The sequence below is a fragment of the Sphaerulina musiva genome (genome assembly GCF_000320565.1).
Source record: "Sphaerulina musiva SO2202 unplaced genomic scaffold SEPMUscaffold_1, whole genome shotgun sequence".
Taxonomy (NCBI): Eukaryota; Fungi; Ascomycota; class Dothideomycetes; order Mycosphaerellales; family Mycosphaerellaceae; genus Sphaerulina; species Sphaerulina musiva.
Window position 1 is genome coordinate 1,226,617 of NW_016017383.1, and position 24,683 is coordinate 1,251,299.

At 53.1% G+C, this 24,683-nt stretch overlaps 10 protein-coding genes across 10 annotated transcripts; 5 read left to right on the forward strand and 5 right to left on the reverse strand.

Moving 5' to 3' along the window:
* Positions 1–153: 153 nt before the first annotated feature.
* On the reverse strand, positions 154–3,275 carry SEPMUDRAFT_160025 (uncharacterized protein). The gene is made up of 2 exons (XM_016907874.1): positions 2,610–3,275; positions 154–2,557 (listed from the first exon to the last, which is right to left on the reverse strand). Exons 1-2 carry the CDS (start codon positions 3,145–3,147, stop codon positions 183–185), a joined length of 2,913 nt encoding a protein of 970 aa, XP_016764709.1. The 5' UTR covers positions 3,148–3,275; the 3' UTR covers positions 154–182.
* On the forward strand, positions 3,246–6,673 carry SEPMUDRAFT_160026 (uncharacterized protein; the record flags this gene model as incomplete). Its single annotated transcript, XM_016907875.1, has 3 exons — positions 3,246–3,264; positions 3,616–5,021; positions 5,064–6,673. The coding sequence occupies 3 exons, from the start codon at positions 3,246–3,248 to the stop codon at positions 5,685–5,687; spliced, it is 2,049 nt and encodes a 682-aa protein (XP_016764710.1). The 3' UTR covers positions 5,688–6,673.
* SEPMUDRAFT_160028 (uncharacterized protein) lies at positions 5,164–6,692 on the reverse strand (the record flags this gene model as incomplete). Its single annotated transcript, XM_016907876.1, has 1 exon — positions 5,164–6,692. The coding sequence occupies one exon, from the start codon at positions 6,690–6,692 to the stop codon at positions 5,817–5,819; it is 876 nt and encodes a 291-aa protein (XP_016764711.1). The 3' UTR covers positions 5,164–5,816.
* Positions 6,693–6,886: 194 nt separating this feature from the next.
* SEPMUDRAFT_145813 (isoleucyl-tRNA synthetase) lies at positions 6,887–10,312 on the forward strand. The gene is made up of 2 exons (XM_016903283.1): positions 6,887–7,616; positions 7,677–10,312. Exons 1-2 carry the CDS (start codon positions 6,905–6,907, stop codon positions 10,235–10,237), a joined length of 3,273 nt encoding a protein of 1,090 aa, XP_016764712.1. The 5' UTR covers positions 6,887–6,904; the 3' UTR covers positions 10,238–10,312.
* Positions 10,313–10,980: 668 nt separating this feature from the next.
* On the forward strand, positions 10,981–12,958 carry SEPMUDRAFT_160030 (TPR-like protein; the record flags this gene model as incomplete). The annotated part of the gene is made up of 2 exons (XM_016907877.1): positions 10,981–11,631; positions 11,696–12,958. Coding segments are annotated over exons 1-2 (1,569 nt in total), but the record flags the coding sequence as incomplete, so codon positions are not given.
* A 2,874-nt stretch (positions 12,959–15,832) lies between these two features.
* On the reverse strand, positions 15,833–16,963 carry SEPMUDRAFT_129507 (NAD(P)-binding protein). The gene is made up of 2 exons (XM_016902288.1): positions 16,216–16,963; positions 15,833–16,064 (listed from the first exon to the last, which is right to left on the reverse strand). Exons 1-2 carry the CDS (start codon positions 16,944–16,946, stop codon positions 15,953–15,955), a joined length of 843 nt encoding a protein of 280 aa, XP_016764714.1. The 5' UTR covers positions 16,947–16,963; the 3' UTR covers positions 15,833–15,952.
* Positions 16,964–17,230: 267 nt separating this feature from the next.
* Positions 17,231–18,744, forward strand: SEPMUDRAFT_145815 (uncharacterized protein). The gene is made up of 4 exons (XM_016903284.1): positions 17,231–17,382; positions 17,442–17,513; positions 17,571–18,168; positions 18,228–18,744. Exons 1-4 carry the CDS (start codon positions 17,369–17,371, stop codon positions 18,291–18,293), a joined length of 750 nt encoding a protein of 249 aa, XP_016764715.1. The 5' UTR covers positions 17,231–17,368; the 3' UTR covers positions 18,294–18,744.
* Positions 18,745–19,123: 379 nt separating this feature from the next.
* SEPMUDRAFT_129509 (MFS multidrug transporter) lies at positions 19,124–20,833 on the reverse strand (the record flags this gene model as incomplete). Its single annotated transcript, XM_016902289.1, has 2 exons — positions 19,124–20,452; positions 20,558–20,833. 2 exons carry the CDS (start codon positions 20,831–20,833, stop codon positions 19,124–19,126), a joined length of 1,605 nt encoding a protein of 534 aa, XP_016764716.1.
* Positions 20,834–21,928: 1,095 nt separating this feature from the next.
* SEPMUDRAFT_152778 (uncharacterized protein) lies at positions 21,929–22,519 on the reverse strand (the record flags this gene model as incomplete). Its single annotated transcript, XM_016907483.1, has 1 exon — positions 21,929–22,519. The coding sequence occupies one exon, from the start codon at positions 22,517–22,519 to the stop codon at positions 21,929–21,931; it is 591 nt and encodes a 196-aa protein (XP_016764717.1).
* A 703-nt stretch (positions 22,520–23,222) lies between these two features.
* SEPMUDRAFT_103963 (YqcI_YcgG-domain-containing protein) lies at positions 23,223–24,242 on the forward strand (the record flags this gene model as incomplete). The annotated part of the gene is made up of 1 exon (XM_016900525.1): positions 23,223–24,242. The coding sequence occupies one exon, from the start codon at positions 23,223–23,225 to the stop codon at positions 24,240–24,242; it is 1,020 nt and encodes a 339-aa protein (XP_016764718.1).
* Between the last annotated feature and the right edge of the window lie 441 nt (positions 24,243–24,683).

Genomic DNA, 24,683 nt, shown 5'->3' on the forward strand with positions numbered 1-24,683 from the left:
CTGAGGTAGGTAGGCAAGGTAGCACCACTCTTATCATACAGCCTTGCTATTTTCTTTTTCTTTTTGTCTTTCTTTTTTCAATTCAAACAGAATAAAAAGAAGAAATCCTCCTCCCCTCCCCTCTCTTCGCTTCCCTCTTCCCTCCTCCCTCTTCCCTCCTCCCTCTTCCCTGTCACCTCCCCTCACCTCACTGTGCACAAACACCTACAATCCGGCACAGGACACGTGTCATGTTTCGCAAACCACCGCTTCGCATGATGCGCATGAAAGCCATGTTCACAATTCACGCAAAACGTCAAAAACTTGGCCATGACTTCCTCGTTCAATTTCGCCACTTCATTTTCCTTGGCGGCCCCTCCTCTGCTGTTGTTGCTGTTGCTGCTGCTGCTGCTGCGGTGCGGGTCCGGGGTTCCTAACCACATTTTGCAAATTCCACACCGAGGCATGTGTCGGCCGCATTTGGGACATGTGATGCCTGCGCTGGCGGAGGCGATGGCGGAATTACGGGAGGAAGCGGGGAGGGAAGGGGTGGTTGTAGTACCTCCGCCTGTTGTTGTTGTTGTCGTCGTTGCTGCGTTCTTGGTGAGGTCTGCTCCTCCCCCTCCTCCTCCGCTACGGCTACGGCTACCACCGCTACCACGTTTGTTGTCGTATTTGGCGAGAGAGAGTTGACAGTGGTTACAGCGCAAGGAGATTTGTCCCGTCGGAGAATCAGACGAGTTCCGTCGGTCTTCCGTGCCGGCCATCTGGCTGTGTTGCACCATGAATTGGCTGCGTTCGGTAAAGGCGCGCCAGCTCTGCATTTGCATGAAATACGTCTCTTTCCACATCTCCCATCGGACGTCGTCGATGAAGCGCGGATTCGTGTAGGCAGCGGCCAATACTGCGGTTTGCAGATCGTTGCTTTTGGTGATGTAGGTTTGGAGCAGATTCATCGACTGTTCGCCGAGTCCTGTCAGGAGAATTCCTTCCAAGTCGCCGTTCTTGATGGCTCTCGCCGTCTCGCTCTGGATGAATCCATACAATTCATTGTCGTCGAGATACTTGAGTCCGAGGGCAACACGGTATCCCAGATGTAAATAGTTGGTCTTCATCACATCTCGCCAGTCTCCAGTCGTCAGATATGCCAGCAAAGCCTTCAGGGCTGGGTCGTCAGTATCCGCTGCCATCCACATACACATTTCGCGCTGTTCTTCGTTGATCTTGTCCGAAGCTAGTAATGCCCCAAGTCCCGAATTGGGCACCGTCTTCGCCCTGATGAGGGACCTGAGCAGGTTGAGCGCGATGGGTTTGCACTGGTGAAGCACAGCTTGCACCACGGCTTGATAGTGCAAGCCCCGGTTGGAAAGATCTCGGCATTCCTGTTCCAGGTCATCCTGTCTGAACTTCCACCCGCACATTTCTAAGCATAACTGGCGAGTATGAGGGCACTGGGTACGTATTCCCTCGTATGGCGGTAGACCTCGGGAGGCCGCTAGGTCGACCACTGCATCTTCCATTTTACCCGTTCTGAACGACAGCTTGCGGTTCGGATTTGTGCCAATTTTCTCGGCACAGATTGCGGCAATGCCAATGTAAGAGAGGTCGAGATTTTGACGCTCTGCAACCATTCCATCTCGATTGGCTTGCTGCCGGAAGCGGTTGATGATCTCCCAAAGCCTCTCTAGCTGCCAGTTGCCAGACACAAGCTCTGTATTTCGGGCGCAATTCCACAGGTAGCCTCGCCGGCACCGCTCTCGCTGGAGAGTTGGACAGGCCAGCATACTAGCCAGCTGCGGAGAATCGACTGTGCATGCCAACCTTTCATCTTGCGCATCACTGTGCATCGATTCGCCTTCATAGTCCGAGGGGCCGAAATCCTCGGCCGTTCGCGCCTGCTTGTATGGCTGAGCAGAGGCTGGTTCTACTGGCGCCTTCGGCTCTAATATGGAGATATCTTCAAACGCCATGCTCATATCGTATCGGGCACTAACGCAAGCTTGAGACACTGTACGAGGCACTCGTAAGATGTCAATCTTCCGATTTGGCCGTAGAGCGAGCACATCCTGCTCGACTGCTTGGGGATTCGCGGGAATCCAGTCGAAGGCAATTAGTTTCGTATTTAAGCCTGCCTCTGGATGTTCGTCGAGAGGCCGTTCGACGGACCTCGTCTGGGAGACGTAACTGTTGTGTATCCACGGCTGTCCGCCGTGAGAGTTCACTGGCAGGTATTCCATATCATGAAGCAGTGAATTACGTCCTTCTACCATGTCAATGACCTTCAATTCACCGCGACTAGAGCACATTGCTAGACGGCCCCGTTGCTGACCAGAATATCTCAGACTCCATATCGTGGCAGTGGTCGTGTTGTCAACAGCGGGCTGAAAGTCGAACACGGCGCCCCCTGTCCCGGTACCAGAGCCATTTTGGGAGATCCAGCGCTTATCCCACACTGTCACGGATGGATCATTCGTCGAGCCAGCGGAAGCGAAGTAGTTTTCATCGAGCGGGTCAACAGCAATATTATGGACATTTTTAGTAGTTACTTGAATACCGCTTTTGCTGGCAAAATAGTCATCTGTAAGCTGCATTAGCCAGAGATGCCGTGCTACAGGTTTCCTGCTGCATACCTCTGAGATCGTACAGCCTGATCAGCGACCGCTGCGCCGCGACTATAAGCTCCTCTGGATGGTTGGGTACGAATCTAACACTCGAAACAACTTCTGCTGGGCACAGACGTCGTATTGGCTCGGCACTGTTACCCTGGCCACTGGCGTCGAAGATGTTGAGACACGCGTCCGAACGCGTCCGGTCAAGAGCCACGGCCAGCCAATTTTCCGTGCTAATAGCGATTGAATTACACTTTCTCTGCTGTCTCAATTTGAACGTGGCGATAGTTTCTGATGCACGTTCATTTTCGTTCAGCTTAACCAGACATGCGCTTCCAGACACCAGGCCAAGGGCCACGACCGACTCGTCCGTCTTGGACCAGTCAAAAGCACCAAAGTTGGGGAGTCGACCATATCGTGCCACTTGTCTAAAGATGGCATCTTTCCGTCGCCTGTTAATGATGTGATTGAGGGTCAAGCTCTGGTCGATGACATCCACAACGAGGAATTTCTCCCTATTGCCAGAAGAGAACGGTGACCATCGCACAGCGGCCTCCATGAGCTCGCTGGGTAGCGTCGCTCTCGGACTTCATTGCCGGACGACGCGATGGCAGCGAGGAACGACGCTCGTGCTTAGAAATGAAGTTGATGGGGTGAATGTCGCCGAGACTGAGAGGTGTAGTTTACTGCCTCCTAGGTGGTCGTTGTAGGAGGTACCTAGGAGGAACAGTCAATGGTGGATTTGGATAGGACTACGCGACGTCGCGACCCGAAGCGAGGACGGCTCTGGCCGCGCCGTGCCGTGGTTCTACCGCAACTTTGTACGGTGGCCTACAACGACATGGAGGTCCATCGGAGGATCCGAGGATGCTTACCAATTCCAGATCACAGGCCGGATACCGTATACACCTTAGACTAGAAGGTATCTCCCATGGCCCATATAGGTGCTAAAATGCTCTATCACGAGCGACAGCCAACAAAGTAGGTGAACAACATATCGATATGGATGGTGCAACCACAAGAACAGCTCCTCCTCTGCCTCCACGACGGCCATCAACTGCCGTCTCACACATGGACGAACCGCCACCATACGAGGCTGTTGCTCACCAGCAAAAGGCTTTCGAAAAGGCTAGTGCCTTAGCTGGCCTCGCACAGAACGATCCTCGATCCTCAAGCCAAGACTCTTTAGTTCCGGAAGAAGGGACTCAGCAGCAACGAAGAAAGCTGCTCTTGGTCTACATCCATGGCTTCATGGGCGCCGAGACGAGCTTTCGCAGCTTTCCAGCCCATGTGCACAATCTACTCACAGTCCTTCTGTCAGAGACCCACGTGGTGCATACCAAGGTATATCCTCGATATGCCTCCAGAGGCAAGATAAGCATTGCCAGGGATGACTTTGGCAAATGGATCGAGCCTCATCAAGACGCCACTACGGACCTTGTACTTCTCGGACACAGTATGGGGGGTCTTCTATCTGCGGAAGTTGTACTTGCGCCTGCGATACGATCGGGAAGCGGACCGTTCAGACATCGCATATTGGGCACGATCAATTTTGATGTTCCTTTTCTGGGCTTGCATCCTGGGGTCGTCAAGAGTGGCCTTGCCAGTATCTTCAAGCCTGCCGAAGAGCCACGAGACCAAGATATCGGAGGTGGATCCCATACATCGTCGAGCGAGGGAAGTCAGGTAGAATCCCGACCACAGATACCTAGTCCCACCCCTTCAGCACAGCGTGTAGATACTCTATGGGCTCCCGGTAAACAGGATCCAAACTATAACCCGTCGTTTGCTAATGACGTTGTGTTGCCTGTTCGAAAGGGCTGGCGTAATGCATGGCACTTCATTAACAAGCATTCCGACGACCTTACACAAGCGACCAAGAAACTTGTTTCGTCGCACCTCGAATTTGGCGGCGCAATGGCCAATTATGGCGAGTTGAAGTCGCGATATGCTAGAGTGAGAGCTTTGGAAGAAGTAGATGGGAGAGTCCGTCAATCCGTCGTGGAAGGAGGAGTGCCCCCTCGGGTGCGATTCGTGAATTACTATACGGCTAGTACGGGACGGTTCAAGAAGCCCAAATCGCCACCTCGCGAGTCATCCAGAAGTCAGCATGGATCACGATCACTTTCTCCAGCAGATCACCCTCCAGATCTGCATGCCCGAACGAGCACCGACTCTGTAGCGACTCGCAGATCTGACGAGGAGCAGTGGGAGGAAGCTATGGAGAGCATGACTGTAGGCGACGCTGCAGAAGCAGAAGGTGTTCTCGAAAATAATACTGCAAAGAAAGCAGACCAGGCTAGTATGACCTTACCAGACTTACCGGTCAAGCCTCCAGCACAGGTAGACTTCAGCTATATTCAAGACCCAGAAATCAAGAAACTAGTGCAAAGAGAGCACGACAAAGCAGTGAAAGCGTACGAGGAGGCTATCGTAGAGCGCGAAAGACTTTTATCAGGGAGGGCAGCATACAAGGGCAAGCAGCGGCAGTTGGAGGATCCTGTACATCAGTCAAGGAGCGAGGAGCCTCGGGGGAGACCAGCTGTGTCCCACGAGCGAGCCAAGAAACCAGAGTCCGAAATGACACACTCGGAGCGCGAACATCTGCGGCTCGAGAAGGAGCAGCATCGCATGGAACGCGAAGGGCGCAGAATGCGTGGCGAGCGCAGTCCTGAACCGGGTCAAAGTAGCAATCCGGATACGATCCCAATGGTGGTGACTCCCCCTAGAGAATCGAGCCCGCGGCCCTCGACTACTGCATCGACAGTTGATACGTCTTTCACGTACGACCAGAGCTCACTTGCCCCAGCAGCCAAAAGCATGACATCGGTGAATAGCAAAGAAGAATCGCACAAGCCCAGGAAGGACCGCATGTTCTGCACCTTACCGCCCAAGGATGCGAATGGCGAGCGAGATCCAAGGTGGGTCCGAGTATTCATGGAGAACGTAGATGAGGTGGGGGCTCATTGCGGGTTGTTCTTCGTGGACGAGAGATATGAACGCCTGGTCGGAGACGTGGCATCGAGGATTGAGGGCTGGGTCAATGACGAAACTGGCGACGCCATATCTAAACCGCCCTCGCAGCCGCAAAAGTGGTGAGACGCAGCAGGTGCCGGGCCTTTCGATATGTACGCTGATGTTCATGCCATCAAGGCTAGAAGTGCTATCGTTATGTGCTTGGGTATCATAAATTGAGACGAAGCAAATACCAACCGCTCCTCTCTTCACTTACTCGAAAAAGCCTCCGCCACTCTCATTATCGCTTTCCATTTCTCCATCCTTTTGCTCATCCTGCGAAAGTTGTGGTGCCTTAACAGTCTGCTCCGTCTTTTTCCCTTCTGTAGTGATCTTCTGCTTAACAGTCCTCTGCTCCTCTTCTCCCTCTCCATCGCCACTGCTAGCCCGCCTCAACCTGCCCTCTCTCAAATCTTTCAGTCTCCCTTCGCTCGCGCACTTTTTCACCAGCTGCCACATATCATCATCGCCCTGTCTCACCACTTCCCCAGTGCCAGTCTCACGAGGTCTCCCTTTCTCCTCCTCCTTCTCCTCCTCCTTCTCCTCCTCCTCGGATTTTCCCTTCCTCTTTGTAGGAAACAGCGGTACATAATCCATATCGAGCGGAAAGTAAATTGCATAATTGACCTCATTCTCTCCATCCTCTACCTTCCTCCTCAACTCCTCTAGCTCCCCTCCTTCGGCTTCAGCATTCTTCAGCGCTTTCTTACTCTTCTTTAGTCTTCGTTCCGCCTTCTGCCGATCGAAAAATCGAACCTTGTGCCACCGTCCAATGCACTGGTCTCTCTTGATTGCATCTTCCTCCCTCTTCAGATCTTGCTCTGCGGTCTGCAGGGCCCTTTCCTTTTCGGAGCGAACCGTAGCGGGCAGCTTAGATGAGTTGGGACCGTTGAGAAGACGTCTGAGGGATCGGATGGAGGATTTGAGGTCGTTGACCGAGTGAGCTTTTTTGAAAGACTTGTTTCCGAGGTTGGCAGGGAGAGGTTTATGTGGTTGGGCAGTGTTGATGCGGTGACGTTTGTTGTAGGGGCGCGAAGAAGACTTCTTGTCGTCGTCGAAGGATGAAGGAGCAGAGCGCTTGGTGGCCATCCTGAATGGTGGTGGTGGTGGTGGTGGTGGTGAACGTGGGACCTTGGTATGAAAAGTGAGAACGAAGAAGTGAGTGGTAGAAATAAAATCCCGAACGGAAGGTGGAGAGAGCAGCCGATCCTCAAGCTTCAATTGAGTCCTCCCCGACACCTTGTACCAGAAATAAAGTGCAGTAGGTAATCCAGGGTGTTCACAATAATGCCACGACGAGTATGTCCGTCTTTTGTGCAAGTCGGATACTGAGGGCATCCACCACAGCACATGAACCACACCTAGCCACATTCCGCGACTTGGCCAGCAGGAAGACGAGTTGGTCCGACACGCTCGCGTTGCCCAGATCGCCATTTCCAGCGCGTCCATCGCCGGAACAGCTGGAGCTCTACCGCTCGCGATGCGCCGATGACCTGTATGCCTGGCAGCGGGAGCACCGACCCAAGACTGCCACCATCAAAGACGCATCGGGAAGCAGACAAGTCGACAACGAGTTCGTGCTGCACGATGGCCCGCCATATGCCAATGGCGCAGTCCATGTCGGACATGCGCTGAACAAAATTCTCAAGGACTTGATGTTGCGCACCGAGCTGGCGCGTGGGAGAAGAGTCCACTATCGACCAGGCTGGGATTGCCATGGCCTGCCTATCGAGCTCAAGGCTCTCCAGCAGCCCAGATCGTCGAAAGATCGAGTGAAGCCCAGTAGGGATGCGCCGAAGAAGGAGGCACAGGCTGCTGCCGAAGCTGCGAACCAGATGACTGCGTCTGATATTCGACAGGCTGCGTCGAAGCTTGCCACCGAGACCATCGAATCGCAGAAGAAGAGCTTCAAAAGCTGGGGTGTCATGGGCGACTGGGATGCGCCGTACACGACGATGAGCAAGGACTTTGAGATCAGGCAGCTGGAAGTCTTCAGGGAGATGGTGCGGAAGGGTACGGTCAGCATGCGTCGACATGAGTCTGGAAGGCATGCATACTAACGGCAACGGACAGGCCTCATCTCAAGACATCACAGGCCAGTACACTGGTCGCCCTCGTCGCGAACGGCTCTAGCTGAAGCCGAATTGGAATATGATGACAATCACAAGACTACTGCGGCCTTCATTTTGATGCCAATAGTCCGTCTCCCTTCCATTCTCTTGCGGGACAAGGACATCCAACCAAGCAAATTAAGTGCTTTGATCTGGACCACAACCCCATGGACTCTGCCTGCAAACAAAGCTATTGCTGTGAATGGCGACATCGAGTATTGCCTAGTGAACACCAAAAGCGACCAATTCCTCGTCGCAAAGGATCGCTTAGAACACTTGCAATCATTCTTGCCAGATGACCAGTTTGTCGTCACGCCCAAATCATTCAGCGGATCTGAGCTCGCAGATGGTCAAGCCACGTGCTTTAACATCTTTACCGGCCAAGAGTCTCCGATCTTACAAGCAGACTTCGTGACTGCAACGTCTGGTACTGGCCTTGTGCACATAGCGCCTGGTCATGGCATGGACGACTACGTACTTTGCCAGCAAAATGGGATAGGGCCTGCATTTGCGCCGGTGAACGATGGAGGAATGTTCACTTCTGATGTGTGGCCTACTGCAAAGGACAGCGACCTAGATTTGCTCCATGGGCAATTTGCGCCCACCAAAGGGACAAATGCCGTGCTTAATATCATGCGTGGATGCAGTAAGTATCTGCCAGCAGACAGGGATGTTCTCAGTAGTGATCTTGTGCTCGCGGCGCACAGCTTCGCACACAAGAATCCCATCGACTGGCGCACAAAGCAGCCTGTCATCACACGTGCAACTGCGCAATGGTTCGCGGATGCATCTGCAATCAAAGATCGCGCTCTTGCTGCTCTCGATGACGTGAACTTCATACCTGAAAGTGGGAAAAGCAGACTGCGCAGCTTTGTCGAAGGCCGCAGCCAATGGTGTATATCTCGACAGCGCGTATGGGGTGTTCCCATTCCAGCGCTATACCACGCCGACACTGGTGAGGCTTGCATCACTGACGAGAGCATCGCCCATATCATCAGCACGCTTGAACAGCGAGGATCTGATGCCTGGTTTTCCGATGCGAAAGACGACCCTGCATGGTTACACTCGTCGCTAGAGCCTGGCAAGTGGCACCGCGGCAGAGATACCATGGATGTCTGGTTTGACTCTGGGAGCAGCTGGACTTCCCTCAGCGCCAGAGAGGCTGGCATGCCCTTGAGCGACGTGTACAGCGAGGGCACTGACCAACACCGAGGTTGGTTCCAAAGCAGTCTGCTTACAGCGGTGGCTATGCAGGATCCTCACGCAAAGCCTGTTGCACCATTCAAGATGCTAGCTACACATGGCTTCACGCTCGACGGGGATGGGAAGAAGATGAGTAAGAGCCTTGGCAACGTTGTCTCACCTGAAGGAATCATTTCAGGCGCCTTGGTACAGACACAGCGGGGAACGAAAAATGGTAAGCGACAGCAGCAGGAGCCGCCGCCAAACAGCCAAAAGACTTCGCTCGGTCCAGACGTCCTACGGCTGTGGGTTGCGTCGTCGGACTTTACCCGAGATGTTTCCATCTCCCAGACAGTGATACAGAGTGTTCAACAGGCTCTGCAGAAGTACCGCGTAACCTTCAAGTTTTTACTGGGAGTACTACACGACTACTCTTTGCTAACACCCAACAAGGGTCCCAAGTTGCAACTTGATTTGCCAGATCGAGTCATGCTCTACCGGCTACAGGAGACGAACAAGTCTGTAAAGCGAGCATATAGCGAGTACAGGTTCTATGTCGGCATTAATGAGAGCAACAAGTTCATCAACAATGACTTGAGCGCCTTTTATCTCGAACTTGCGAAGGACAGACTATATGCTGGATCCACGGAAAGTCGCCAGCGTACACAAATGATACTGTTGCACATTTTACAGAATATGATTAGGTGGCTTGGGCCTGTCACGCCTCATCTTATCGAGGAAGTGGAGGCGTTTCTACCACCTGGAATACAACCTCAAGAGCCATATCTTCAGCAGATCTGGGAGGATGGCTCTGATGGTCTCATTGAAGATTATCCGGACGAAGTGGAGCAACAACGAGACCACAACAACACCATGCAGGCATGGCATGCCTTTCAAGCCATCAGCACAGCTGTGAAGGTGGCTCAGGAACGGGCAAGAGCTGCGAAAGTGCTTGGTAATGGACTCGCTTGTCGGGTTGAGATTCATACACCTTCGCCAGTCTCGCCGACTTCTTCACACCTTCAGTTCGTGGAAGAATTGGAGAGAGAGTTGCCTGCCATGCTTGTTGTCAGCGGAGTTTGTTGGATACAGCATGACGTTGTGGAAGGAGTTCCTATATCTATCAATACTGAGAGTGCGGAGCTGGGCGATGCATGGCGGTTTGAGCAGCCGGTAGAGATCAAGTGTGAAGGGAAGACGTTGACGGGCAAAGTGGTGGTGCTGCCCCCTGCACATGAGAAGTGCGTGAGGTGCTGGAAGTATGTGGCCGAGGAGAAGGCTGTGCCGTGTGCGGCGTGTCGGAAGGTACTGGTGGAGGAGCATGCGGATCTGTTACGATAGGGGGGATGGAGTGATATGCGTAGCTGTGTAGCTGTGTTTGCGGTCGTGGTGGGAGTGGGAGGGGCAGCAGAGCAGAAGTGATGGAGTGTAGGTATAGTGTATAGGTAAGGTATATGTATCCAATACCACTCCGCTCAGCAGAAGTACTACTGGCCACCCAATGTCCGTCAGTGCGCTGTTCCGTTCCCCTGTAGTGGGGGATAGGTGGGGGACCGAGCAGGTGAAGTGAGGGAGTGCCCGCACTGTAGTCTGTTGTTGCGATGACAAGGATGTGAGATACTGAGATTATTGCTGGTCCGCTGGAGTTATCAACAAGTGACAACAACCACCTAGGTACCGTCTGTCTAGGTAACCGGTAACCCGACGACGTTGTTAACTTGTTGGTAGGAGGTACCTTACCTACCTTACCCGGCCGTGCATCCGCACTCACTGCATCACTCACCCGACTCACTTACTCACCTGCCTCGCTCTACCGCCCGCCCGCACACCACCCTTAGGTACCCGCCCCGTACCCGACCTGATTACTTGCAACTCGTACTATCCATTATTCCACCGGCAATCCTCTATCGATATCGGCCGGGCACGTGCGCACTTCCGAAACATGCTCGAATATTCCACGGAACCTTGTTGATCCCACCTCGCAAGAGCTGCAAGACGGGGCGGCAGCGTCCCGTTCAATCTTTTGCGCTGTGCGTGCTGCCACTAACCGCTACACACCTTTTTTCTGTGGTACATTCCCGTGTGCCGCGCTGATTCCCCCGATGGTAACGCTTTTCCTACTCTCTTGATATCAAGGAGCCTCGTTTGTGCTGAGACCTTCCTCCTACAGCGATCATTATTTGGAAACAGCAAGAAACCCTCGTCGACACCACCTCGAACCCCGCCCATATCCTCTCCCGACAAGGACAAGGACAAAGAGAAGCGCACCAGCTACTTTGGAAAAGAGAAGGATAAGGATAGGGACAAGCTCAAGCGCTCCAGCAAGTCGTTCCCTTCGCGGAGTGGCAACAGGCGAGGCTCGGACGAGCACCCGCTGAACTTGCCGCCCGACGAGTTGCGGCGCCTCAGCGCTCTCTCTGCCCGGAAGATGAGTAGCACCAACAGTCCGCGACACTCGCGGGAGGGAGGAGTGCCCGTGCCTCCTGACGCAATGGAGACGACGCCTGCCCCAGAGACCCCAGGTTCTTTTCCAACAACCAATGGCACGAACGGGATCAGTGAGAGTGCCGAAGAAGGCGAGCATCCTGCGCCCGCTCCACCACCACATAAATCACAGCCAACTTCGCCCCCGCCGCCTGAGACACGTCCTGAAGATGCGGAGAAATTCAAGGCCGAGGGCAACAAGTACTACAAGGTGGGCAAGTATGCGGCGGCAATCGATGAGTATGGCAAAGGTACGGGATGAACTTGTGGTCATGATATGATGAATCTGCGCTAATGAAATTTGTGAGTCTGCAGCCATTGAAGCCAATCCGACATCGTCTACCTATCTGTCCAATCGAGCGGCAGCGTACATGGCAGCAGGAAAGTACATAGAGGCATTGGAAGATTGCAAGCGAGCAGATGAATTGGACCCGGGAAATGCCAAGATCCTTCATCGCCAGGCCAAGATCTACACTGCTCTCGGACAACCGCAAGAAGCGCTCGATGTATACGATCGGATACAGCCTCCCGCCACTGCAAAGGATAAGCAGCCAGCTTTGGACATGCAGAAGCATCTCTCGGGGGCGCAGGACAGTCTGAAGAACAGCTCTAGTGGATCAATGGTGCTATTTGCACTTGATCAAGCCGAGAAAGGACTTGCTTCGACAGTACAACCGCCCAGGAAGTGGAGACTGATGCGAGGAGAGGCGTACCTGAAGATGAGCACAATAAACAGCCTGGGAGATGCGCAGAATGTTGCAATGTCATTGCTCAGGCAAAACAGCGCTGATCCAGAGGCGCTGGTGCTGCGAGGGCGTGCGCTGTATGGACAAGGAGAAAACGAAAAGGCAATACAGCATTTCCGGCAGGCCATCTCATGCGACCCAGACTTCAAGGATGCCGTGAAGTGGCTCCGATTAGTGCAAAAGCTGGACAAAACCAAGGCTGAGGGCAACGACCACTTCAAGTATGGACGATATCCTCAAGCCGTAGAGGTGTACACGTCCGCGCTGGAAATCGATCCAACAAACAAGGGCACCAATTCGAAGCTTCTCAACAATCGAGCCATGTGCTATACGAAACTGAAGAAATGGCAAGATGCCATCAACGATTGCGACGCCGCCCTGAAGCTCGACCCCAGCTACGTCAAAGCCTCCAAGACACGAGCGAAAGCTCTCGGTGCCAGTGGCGACTGGGAAGAAGCCGTTCGAGCATTCAAGAGCATCGCCGAACAGAACCCCGAAGAACCTGGGATCGCAAAGGAAGTGCGTGACGCAGAACTCGAACTGAAGAAGAGCAAGCGGAAAGACTACTACAAGATTCTCGGCGTCGATAAGGAGTGCGGAGACACAGAAATCAAAAAGGCATATCGAAAACTTGCAGTGATACATCACCCAGACAAGAATCCAGATGACCCTGAGGCTGAGAATCGTTTCAAGGAGATTCAAGAGGCGCATGAGACGCTGATTGATCCGCAGAAGAGACAGAGGTACGATAGCGGAGTGGATCTGATGGAAGATGGAGGTATGGGTGGAGGTGGGTTCCCTGGTGGGATGGGCGGCATGGGCGGCATGGGAGGTGGTGTTCAGATTGATCCCGAAATGCTGTTCAATATGATGGGCGGAGGCATGGGCGGCGGAGGCGGAGGTGGAGGCTTCCGATTCTCAGGAGGCGGAGGAGGGCAACGAGGCTTCCCAGGCGGTGGGCAGGGTTTCTCGCCATTTGGATGACGACGGGAGCGTATGCCAGTAATGATGACATGCATGCATCGAATGCATAGACCCTTTTGCTACCACATTTGCTGTGGTGCGCGCGAGCATCCATGGATGTCGGTAATGGGTATTTAGGCTGGATGTTGGCTGCCAAGCGGTATCTATGGCATGACTGTGCTGACTGGCTGCTGCTGCTGCTGATAATCAAGATAGATGTATAGCTAGAGAGCCTTTCAACGCACTGCCTCTTGTGAGTCGTATCGAGAAGAAGACATCCCTGCCAGCGTTGCGCGTGCACCCTGGTGACCCTGCGAGCTGAGAACTAGCACAGCATGCCAGCAGAACCACCCATGCAAAATAGGGGTTCCCTGGTGAGGCTTGGCCGTCATCGCTACTCGCTAGGGAACCACTGGATCAGACTGACCAGTGGTATCACGGGTATGGGCCTGAAACGCCTAGGATGATCATGCCACGTTGGCGACGGAGGCTGGCAGACTGGCATCATAATAATTAAGGTATGTCACTAATGAGGCTCGCCTGTGAGACCGGTGCCTTCATCAAGGCCCGCGTGCTCTCGTCAGGTACGTTGAGTGAGATGCAACCGCTTCACCCGACTCTCGTTTTCTTCTATTTCGACGATCGTTTTCAAGCCTCATACAAGACTACTCGCTCGCTGATCACTTGTCTATTTTCCGCCGAGACTTGCCTGCGCCGAGCAGCAAGCAGCTCTCATCCGTGCATCCGCCCAGGACCGGGAGAAGAATAGAGATGAGATGAAGCTATTTCAGACGCTTGTGCTTGCGACTTTCTTGGGCTATGGTGTTGTTGCGATAGAGAAGAGAAGTGTCTGTCCCAAGGGCACCTTCGATGGCGTACCCATCCCGTGCTATGATGCTGGGAACACCTCCACGTGGCAAGGCGTGGCCTCCACGGGTCTTGGTCCTCGACCAATCGTCCAAACAATGATTTCCCAGGCGTCGCTGCTCGGACCAGGACGACGAACGACAACCACACCAGCACACCCGCAGCCAACGCCGAATGTCGTGTGCAAATGCGTGGAGCAGGCCATAATCTTCGACATGCAGGATTCTTACAATGCCCATTCTCCATCCGGCAACCAGGTGGCTCCCATCGTTGGCAAGATGCAAACCCAAGTTTCCCTCCGCCACCCAACCGGCTGTACGACGACTTGCATGACCGCATACCAAACCTATGAGTCGCCTCGGATCGAACGTACATACAGCGGCCCCGTTGAGCTCCTCATGCCACATGTGGAAACGACGGATGCGGCTCTAAAGGGAATGCACAGCAGTCGGACAACACCACCACCGGGCCCGCCGCCGCCAATGATAACTCCTCCACCGGCATTCCCCCGTCCAGTCGCCACGGCAGAAGCATTAATCACTGCTCCTCCTCATCTTCCTCCTCCAGCACAAGTCCCCAAACCAAACCAGGTCGCCAATCAACCACAACCACAAGCTCCACCCCAACCAAACCCGGTCGCCAATCAACCACAGCCACAAGCTCCACCCCAACCAAATCAACTCCCCAATCAACCACAACCACAAGCACCACCAGCCAAACCAGGCCAACTCCCCAATCAACCACAACCACAACCACAACCACAACCACAACCACAACCACAACCAGCACCAGCCAAACCAAACCAACTCCTGAATCAACCCAAATCAACCTTCACACCACAATACATCATCCATGCAATTGCAACGCTCGTCCCAGGTGGTTCCCCTGCTGTGGTCCACGGTACGACTTATTCCATCCCTCAAATTGCTAGCCCTGCAGAACCGACGGTGCCACCGCCGCCCGCGGTCGTGTATGTGAATGGTAAGCCGAAACCTGTTGATCAGGTCCCTGGAGTGCAGATTGGGAGTGGGATTTCTGGTTATATTAATCAGGGAATTGGAGGGGGGAATGCTGGTAGCGGCAGCGGTGGTAGTGGCAGTAGTGGTAGTGGCAGTGGTGGTAGTGGCAGTGGTAGTAGTGGCAGTGGTGGTAGTGATGGCAGTGGTGGCAGTGGCAGCGGTGGTAGTGGCAGTGGTGGCAGTGGCAGCGGTGGTAGTGGCAGCGGTGGTAGTGGCAGCGGCGGCAGTGGCAGCGGTGGTAGTGGCAGCGGTGGTAGTGGCAGCGGCGGCAGTGGCAGCGGTGGTAGTGGCAGCGGCGGCAGTGGTAGCGGTGGTAGTGGCAGCGGTGGTAGTGGCAGCGGCGGCAGTGGCAGCGGTGGTGTTGGTAACGGCGGCAGCGGTGGCGGTGGTAACGGCGGCAGCGGCTACGTTGGTGGTGGAGGAGCAGAAGGAAATGGCTATGTCACGCTCACGGAGAGTGTGGCATATACCACCGTTGGAGGAACACCGTATTACAGTCCGAGACTGCATATCTCGCAGACACAATTGATTGTGCCGCAGAAGCCCACTGGACTTGGGAACAGTAGTACTCTGGCAACTACGACTGCAAAGGCGAGCACGACTAGCACGAGCAGGACTACGAGTACTGGCACGGAGAGTGGCAATGGCGCTCAGGGAACGAGTTCGGGTGGCACGGGCCAGCAGACTGGCAGCGCCGCTGGGAGAATGACAGTATCAGCAGTTTGTCTGGTTGCTGTGGTGTTCGCCACGCTGATGCTGTAATATAATGTCTACTCATGACGGCAAGGCCGTGATGATATGAAAAGCGTTGGAAACTTTTAGGTTAGAGTCAAGTAAGGTACAGAAGGGAATTTTGTGGCGTTTTCTTTTTTTGCTGTCTTTGGATAAAGTACATAGCTATTTGTCCTGGGGCTTGTCCTGTCTGAAATCTAGCAGATGGTCTCATACAGAGACCTCATGTGTACGGTCTGTCGACGTCAAAGGACTTTCTTCTGATAGGTACCTCTCAATTTCCAGAGCTTGAACATTCTGCTCAGGACACTGTCCATGACCCATCGTGGTAAAAAGGTGGACGCCCACCAGACCAGCCTGTCAACGCAATCAGCCGAAGGTAAGCAAATATTTCCCAAGAGACGGGAGCCGACAAGTTTCAACTATGTTTGAGCCATTTCGCCTTAGCAGGCCTGAGCTCGGGGATATCACGGGCATTCAGGGAGGAATTCAAACTGCTAGAACCTACCATGCTTTGCCACCTTCCCAAAAGTGGTCTTTGTTGGGCTTGTTCAGGACGGCATGAACCACTCGTCTGCTATAATCTTCATTGGGCACACCTTGCGCTTGGCTGTGCGTGAGACGTTCCTTGTACTCCGTCTCGACTGGGAAGTAATACGAATCCTGTGATAGTGTCCGTGTCGTTCTCGCGATATTGGATTTGACGCCTCCTGTCACGATGGTGACAACTCGTACATCAAACGGTTCCAGTTCGACCCTCAGGGTGTTCGAGTAGGAGTGCAACGCGGCCTTGCTAGCGTTGTAGACACTGCCAAACACGTATGGTATAATTCCAGCGACCGATCCAATCTGCACGATTGTGCCCTTTGCATTGATCAGGAGCGGCGCGAAGGTCTGACACATGCGCATGACGGCAAAGAGATTCGTTTCAAAGGTCAATCTGATCTCTTCCATCTCCACATCCAATGCTGGGACCGTATAGTTTCGGCCGGCATTATTCACGAGGTAGTCGAGACGTCCACCGGTCCGGCTTTCGACTTCCGCCTTGAGCGCGTTGATGGAGTCTTGTTCGGTGACTTCTAATGACAGCGTTTCAATTCCTTGTTGAGCGAGGTCAGAGATGCTGTCGGCATTGCGAGCCGTTGCAAAGACGCGCAGACCATTCTTCTTGAATTCGCGGGCGAGAGAGTGGCCAATGCCGCCCTTGGAGCAGCCGGTGATGAGAACGGATTTGGACATTATGTCGGAGTTTTGTTTGTTGGTATGGCTTTTAGCAGTGTAGTGGCCGAGGCTGACGTTTTCCCAAAGTGGCGGACGGTAAAGCCAAGTTTAAGGTAAGCCATAGTGAAAAATGGACATTATTAAAGTTACGGTAGACCGTAGAGCCATAGTGGCATAGAGGGGTGACTGCCCTGCCAAGCCAAGCGAAGCGTGTTTACCTGCGTGTTCCATCTTCCAACAGGCACCACTCGTCGCTTTACCCACATCAACAACAACAGCAGCGACAGCAGCAACAACAGCAACACACACGCCCACACCACCCACACCCACACAACTCCCATCTACATTGCCACCGGCCTTCTTCATCGCCTTGCTCGCACCAACACCGCTCCATACGCACGCACGCACGCACATACCTCTCCGGCGACACCTCCCCGGTCATGGGCGAATCAAGGTTAGACAGAGTACGACGACGGCATTGTATACCGTTCAGCTCGCTAACAGATGGCTCAGACAGGAGCTGCTCGCGTGGCTCAATGGCCTCCTGCAGCTGAACCTCACCAAGGTGGAACAGTGCGGTACTGGGTACGCCGCTTGCTGATCCAACCTTCGACTCCTCCCTCACCTACTGACTGTTCTCAGCGCTGCGCTGTGCCAGATCTACGACTCGATCTACCTCGATGTCCCGATGAGCAGGGTCAAGTTCAATGTAAACGCCGAATACGCCTACCTGGAGAACTTCAAAATTCTCAGCAACACCTTCCGCAAGCACCACATCGATCGCCCCCTACCCACCGAACAGCTGGTCAAGTGCAAGATGCAGGATAACCTGGAGTTTCTGCAGTGGACGAAGAAATACTGGGACCAGTACTACCCTGGTGGCGACTACGATGCGGTCGGCAGAAGAAAGGGTGTCGCAGCAGGAGGCGCTCCTGCGCTGCCGCCAAGTGCCTCACGGACATCGGGCGCCGCGAGTGGTGCACGAAAGCCCGCAGGAGGTGCTCCGAGAGCAAACAGTCGGCAAGCTGGCGTCGGCGGGGCTGCATCTGCGGTGTTGCAACAGAAGAACGCCGAGCTGATGGAGACCGTACAAGGACTAGAGCGTGAGCGCGACTTCTACTTCAGCAAGCTTCGCGACATCGAATTGCTCATCCAACAAGCAATGGAGGCCGACGCAACGCTAGAGGAGGACGAGAACGGTCTGCTCAAGCAGATTCAAACGATTCTCTACTCGACGGAGGTGAGTGCGCTCACGACAATCTGACAGCGTGAAACATCATGCTAACTCATCTATCACAGGAGGGCTTCGAGATCCCCGCGGAAGCCGACGGCGCCGAGGTTGGTGGTGACGAAGAGACGTTCTAGAAGAAACAGTCTCTCCCGGTTACGCAATCCCCGAAGAAAGAGCATGACATACCATAAATGATACCACTGCAGCGTTTGACGAGAAACGAGAGAGGGACGAGGCTTCGGTGAAAGCTTCGATGAGCACTTGACGGATTGATGCTGCCTGATTGGGCAGCCGTATGGCAATTTCGGTTCTTGAAAACAGGACGCCGAATGAGTGCGAATGCAAAGACAAGTTCGCGGCCAGTTGTTGGACATCTCAGTGGCGCTCCCAACTAACTCGAACCGGCCGTTCATTGCTCGCCGGCTTGATGCACAAGTCTGTATCAGGTCCAACCAAGTTCAGCTGAGCTGATGCTGCTCTCTTCCGAAAGTGATGATCGCGTCTCAAATGTAAATACAGGACAGAGATACAACTGACTACTAGCGAGCGTAACACCGAATAATGGCAACTTTTCGACAACGTCCCGAGAGCTATACCTGTCATTCCGGGGTGTCCCTAGGCGATGAGATGGTCATCACAGTGATCACACGCAGGCGAGCCCTACTCCAGCGTTTAGGGCTTTTGGTTCATAGGAGACGTAGGGCCATCTTCACAGCTGCAGGGGCGTGTGGCAGGTATTACATGTCAGCAGCAAGTGAGAGTATGTTCCCGTGGTGTGATGTTGCGCACTTCCGATGGCGTACTTGGCATGGTGCGACAAGGTAAGCGTATCACCTTGCCACGCTGTAAAAGGGTTTTTTTTACATATAGACATTACTTTCCAGTACAGATCAGCAGTCCCTGACGATGGATTCGGCCCATTCAAGACATCAAGATGGATGCTCGAGGAATGCCAATGTTCGCTTCAGGCTTTCTCGTCCTGCATGTGCCCATTCTCTTCGGGCAAGCAGTCGTGATCATCCATCGCAAACTTGCTCTTCTGCCGCAGACTCTGGCCCTGTGTCAAGAACAGAAACGGCGTGAAGGCAAACACGGACGCCACGGCTGCCAAGATGCTGGCAGCAATGTTTGTTCCCAGACCTGAGAACATCTGATATGCAAAGAGAGGAAAGACTGCAGCGGCGATGGTCCGAGTGGCGCTGACCGCTGACACTGCAGATGCGGCATGGTCGCCGTAGCTATCAGTCACGTAGCCGAATAGAACGTATGAAAAATCGGTCGTCGCGAAGCCGACACATATGAGACCGATCATGGAGATGGGCCAAGGAACAGTCGTCACTCTGGGAGGTACGGTCCACGCAAAGATCCAGAGTCCAATGGCAAGAGCAGGACATGCTATCGCAAAGGACCTGATTTTGGTCTCGGGCACGATGCGGAGGTGCTGCGTCTGGCACCTGCGAAGCAAATGGTAGTCGTAGAAGCGCGGCAGCACGTCCAGAAGAACTCCTATGAGGATAGCGATGAATGAGAGCGACGAGGAGACGTCGGAAAACGTCTTGTCGAATGGTGGATCGGTGTATGCCACCGTCAACCCGGCTGTCAGACCGTACAGCAACCCAAAGGCAATCCCGCACAGTGCAGCACAGAAGATCACAATGGGCTCGGTGAACAAATACTTCAATGGCCGAAGTAGTGAGTCTCGTGCGAAGGCGTTGAAATTGAAGCCCTCGGAAGATGTGGATTCCGCCTGCAAGTCATCTCGCCCCGTCGCTTCTCTGATGGCCCGGACCTTTCTCTCCAACAGTTGATCCGCCTTACTCTCCTTGACTCCAAAGGCGAGAGCAGCCGACACGGCAGAAGCAATGGCCGAGATGTAAAACACCCATCTCCATCCACACGTCGCCGTGATATAACTGGCATACACGGGCCCCAACGAGAGTCCCACAAATCCCGCCATGGTATACGCATATACAATCCCGATCCTCGTGCGCGCGGCATACATGTCGTTGAAATTCCCAAACGCTACCGTCGCGGGTATCGCTGCGGCTACGCCTTGGAAAAATCTTCCGATGTATACTCCGGCGACGGAGGGTACGGCTGCTGTGATGATGGAGAAGATGCAGAAGAGGAAACTGCCGACGATGTAGAGGGTGCGACGGCCAAAGGTTTCTGATACGGGAGCCAGGACGATTCCGCCAATGGTTTGGCCTAGGAGATAGATGGTGACAAAGGCGAAGTAGGCGAGTGTGCGGCTGATGTGGTATTCGAAACGTGCAGTGTCTGCTGCGCCTGTCTATTGATTTTTTTGGATTTTTCCATCGATTGTTAGCTGGATATGATTTTCTTTTCGTAGGGAAAGGTAAGGAAGAAGGAAGAAGTCTGTCTCTCTCACACTTACGCCCGCGGAGCTGATTCCAGTCATATATAGCTCTAACCAACAGATGATTGTGGTCGTGTACGCCTTCATCGAAGGACTCCAGTTTCGGGGATGATCTGGGGCATCGCTATTCCAGCATACCCGCTGGTCATCATCATCGCCATCCAAGTGAACTCCATATTGCTCGAAGATGTCGTTGTTGTGTTGGTGGTGGTGGTGGTTGTTATTGTTGTTCTTGTCGCTCAATTTCTCTGCAGATGACGTTGGCGATGATGATGATGAATCGACGGAGCTCATTGAGTTCCTGGAAAGGAAGAGTGAGAGGGAGGGAGGGAGGGTCTACTACAGTCGGGGCAGATAAGATAAGAAGAATTGTAAGATGTAGATAGGTAGGTAGGTAGATAGGTACAGTAGTAGTATACGAAACGACCAACTACCTACCTTACTACCTTACTCACGCCTCCCTCATGACCGAACTACTTTTTTTTTGTTTCTCGGGGGTTGAGAACCTGGAACGATGACGACGATGATGAGTGGTAGAAGGCTTGACAAAGAGTGAGTTAGTAGGAGGAGGTAGTGACAAACTCGTATATCGAGAAATGGAGATTAACTTTCCACAAATCTGAATGCACATCCTGTCCCTGTCCCTGTCCCTTTCCTACGAGTTGGCCATCGACCTACTGCATATAGTAGCGCAGCTATATATTTGTGGCTAGAGCCTAGAGTTAGTTTTGGCAAAAAGGGGAATAAAAAAAAAATAAAAAGTCTCACTCACTCACACTCATCTTGTTGCACAATCAACGGATTTCTCTTCTCTGAAACATTTTATTATCCTAAACTCCTAGAAGGTGACTAGTGCTAAACAATCTCCATGCATAGGACTAGCAGATCTGTAGCAGATCGATCTGTATGTATATAGCACGTGGTGTATCAATGGTGCGCAATGCATGACGCTTATATATATAGAATCGAAGATTGGTTCAACAGACTAGAACTTTAAAAATGTCATGAGAGTCAATATGGGACTTTTGCAGTGCAGAATGGAAAGTTGGAGTGAAAATGGATAGAAAGCAGCACGAGCTGTGGTCGTGTATCATTTCGGCTTTCTATGTGAAGCTTTCGAGATATTGTCTGGGGGTCTTTTCAATCCAACTACCAAAGGAGACTTGTTGTATCTTTACATGTCGAGGCTCTATATCTGCAGCAGTCTGCGATCGCCAGTGAATCCTTCGATCGACCTCTTCGGCCCTTGCGGCCCGAGCATCTTCACGCCACAACCATGCAGAATGGCCTCTGGAAGCCAGTCGGGATGTCACTGCACGTCGACTCAAGTTGTCACGTGTGCCGCTTGAGTATGTCTTGCAAAACCACCCCGGCACTTCTCGTTAGAAATCAACCAGTAATGCGGTACTGGATCGGCTTGAAACTACCGCCGTTCGATTGCAGTGCACTACATGCAGTCATCGCGACGATGAGATCCATTTTCGCCACGAAATCGATGTGATCTCCAGCCTTTGAGGTCGGTGGCAGAACCTTCAATTCTCCAGTCTGGGAATCGATCGGCACGTTCATGAAGCAGTTGAATGCGCAAGGAATTTGGTCTTCCGATATGCCATACTGCTTGATGGCATTGGCAATGTTGCCGAAGCACCCTTGATGTGGTTCCTTGTCGCCATAGATGATACGGAAAGTGTCCTTGGAGCAAGGTGTCAAAAGGAAGTCATGTCGTCCACACGTGTCCTCTACAATCTCGAGCATGATGTTGCTGCGGTTCGAGTATATGGGATCGCCCGTGGTGAGGTAGATCCGGCTCGCGTAGTCCAGAGTTCTGCCGTTGGAAATCACCTCATGGGGGTCGTGGCGGTTGAATGCGACAAGGTCAGATACCTGGACGCCTTTGGGATCAATGACGGTCAATCGTTGTCCTTTGTTGAGCGTGAAGGCAACGCCCGTCCGTGGTGCGATTTCTATGGCGTTCGACATTGGCAGCAGTGATCAACTAAGGCCTTCTGATCGTTGTTTCTCTCGAAGGTGTGTATTTCCGCAAATGCTCTTGACGAGAGGGCACCTCGAGCTCCCTAGTATGCATTACCCATCAGCCACGCCGCAGTAATCGTCTGGTCAAGGCGATTGTGGGGAAAAGCTTGTTCGCCGCCAGCCTGGAAGTGATTCGTACTCAATGTCGGTTTTAGAGTATCCAGATCGTGGCGTCGTTGAAGAGCGATCTGGTATGGGCCGGGGGGCCGAGGACATGGCAGAGAGGCTGCCTCTACCATTGGCTCAGCGGGAAGAATGTCACTACCCGATGCGGTTGCGTGTTTAGATGGCATTCAATCTTCCTCACTTGTCACTAACTTCAACTTCACTGTCATGCACGGCGTGTACGTCATGACTAGCTTCGTCTTCACTCCGCGTGTCCTTGCACGCTAGCGCCGCATTACCGCTGCTAGCAAAAGTAGGTAGTGTCGAGACACAGACTGGATGATACATTGCTTGCGTAGTAGCCTAGTAGCTGATGGTAAAATGACAACGATGGCGTCGGTTGCGGTGACTCGGACTTTGTTCGTGGCAACTGGGAGCTGCTGGCTTGACGTGGCTTCATCAAGTTTAAGGATGGGCGTGGCATATGCATACTGAGGGCATCTTGCCAAACTGTCCTCCCAACCTGGATGCAAAAGCGAAAAATATGCAGCTCGCCATCATCGTCGTCGTCTTCTTTATTGGTCTATACGTGCCTACATTGATAGCGTCACGACCCCGAAAAGCCCGGCAAGACCTCGCCAAGAACTTCGACCATCTCATTCAAGGCATAGTCAGCTTCCTACGAGGGCAACGGGTCCCCAGATATGATTCGCAACCGAGAGAAGAGGTCGATGTGCTCCAGGATGAGCCGAATGCTCTGATGACCAAAGAGCAGGTCGAATCGGACTTTAGCATGGACTCGTGGCAGCGACTTGCATACGAGGAGTTCCGTTCAACCATCCTCGCCAAAGGAAGTGGACTCAAGACCTTCCCCTGTGTCTATGCCACCATGGGATACCGAGAGGGGTCTCATCGGTACATTTTCCTCGAGAGCGACGATCCCAGCGAACCTCGAAACGTTCGAATCGTGGCTCCCGCGTTGCGAGCCTATCTGCGAATGTCGAAAACTCTGGGCAACAACACGAGCATGGTGATCATGGCAGCTCCAACAGAAGGTGACGTGAAGTCCGTGGAAGAGTACAACCTCAGGTTCTGGGAGATGCTGCGTGGACTCAGAATTTGGGACACGACACCTTGGCCAGAAGACTTCCCGCAAGATACGGAAAATGCGAATTGGGCGTATTGCTTTGATGGCACGCCTCTATTTCCAGTGGCTTTGACGCCAGCGCACCAGAAGCGTTGGTCTAGACATGCTCCCGTGCCTTTGATCGCACTGCAGCCCAAATGGGTGTTGGACAAGCTATTGGGGACACCCGAGAAGCGCGAAGCTGCGACCAGCAAGGTCAGGAAGTTGTTGAAGCAATACGATCAGACCGAAATCAGTCCTGATCTAACCACATACGGTGATGTCGGTACTAGTGAAGTCCATCAGTTGTGTCTTCTCGACGAGAACGAGACAGCGGATGTTCCATTCCATGACTTCGACAAAGGCGGCTCATCGGCCGCCTTTTCGCGCCACTCGTCCCGGGCTAGCTCGCGAGCTTCGATTGAAAGTACTCTCTAGCGTTTTGTGTTGTTCTTGAGCGCGACGCATATTTGTTTGGAGTGGTGTCAAATGAGCGATGCATCTTGTCATTAGCGTTATTCTTGTCGATGATTAGCCAATTCATTTGCAAAAGTTCTAACATCTCAACATATTCTTTGTCGCCTTGTTGCTTTTCCCATGTTCCCAGCTTCCCAGGCCGTATCGCATATCGCACAGCCTGAATATACCGTTCTTCCTGATCAATGACCTCCTACCTTCGGGGCTCTGGAACCGTCCTTCGCAGAGTCCGGTAGTCTCTACATTAGTTATGAATCTGTAATGGTTGAGGGAATGGGCACAGCAGGAAAAATACCCGTAAATACATATGTTTCGATAGGTATATATGCTTCTTGGTAGGAAGTAGCCCGCTCTTGGTAGATGGAAATGAACGCGTCGAAATTAGGTTGGGCATGTTTGACA

Coding starts and splice junctions, on each gene's coding strand:
- SEPMUDRAFT_129507 (XM_016902288.1), bottom strand. CDS start 16,946: ATGTCCAAATCCGTTCTCATCACCGGCTGCTCCAAGGGCGGCATTGGC. Junction 16,065..16,215: donor TGGGAAGGTGGCAAAGCATG/GTAGGTTCTAGC, acceptor TTGCGTTGACAG/GCTGGTCTGGTGGGCGTCCA.
- SEPMUDRAFT_145813 (XM_016903283.1), top strand. CDS start 6,905: ATGTCCGTCTTTTGTGCAAGTCGGATACTGAGGGCATCCACCACAGCA. Junction 7,617..7,676: donor CAGGGAGATGGTGCGGAAGG/GTACGGTCAGCA, acceptor GGCAACGGACAG/GCCTCATCTCAAGACATCAC.
- SEPMUDRAFT_145815 (XM_016903284.1), top strand. Junction 17,514..17,570: donor GTGGAACAGTGCGGTACTGG/GTACGCCGCTTG, acceptor GACTGTTCTCAG/CGCTGCGCTGTGCCAGATCT. Junction 18,169..18,227: donor CGATTCTCTACTCGACGGAG/GTGAGTGCGCTC, acceptor CATCTATCACAG/GAGGGCTTCGAGATCCCCGC.
- SEPMUDRAFT_160025 (XM_016907874.1), bottom strand. CDS start 3,147: ATGGAGGCCGCTGTGCGATGGTCACCGTTCTCTTCTGGCAATAGGGAG. Junction 2,558..2,609: donor CAGGCTGTACGATCTCAGAG/GTATGCAGCAGG, acceptor TGCAGCTTACAG/ATGACTATTTTGCCAGCAAA.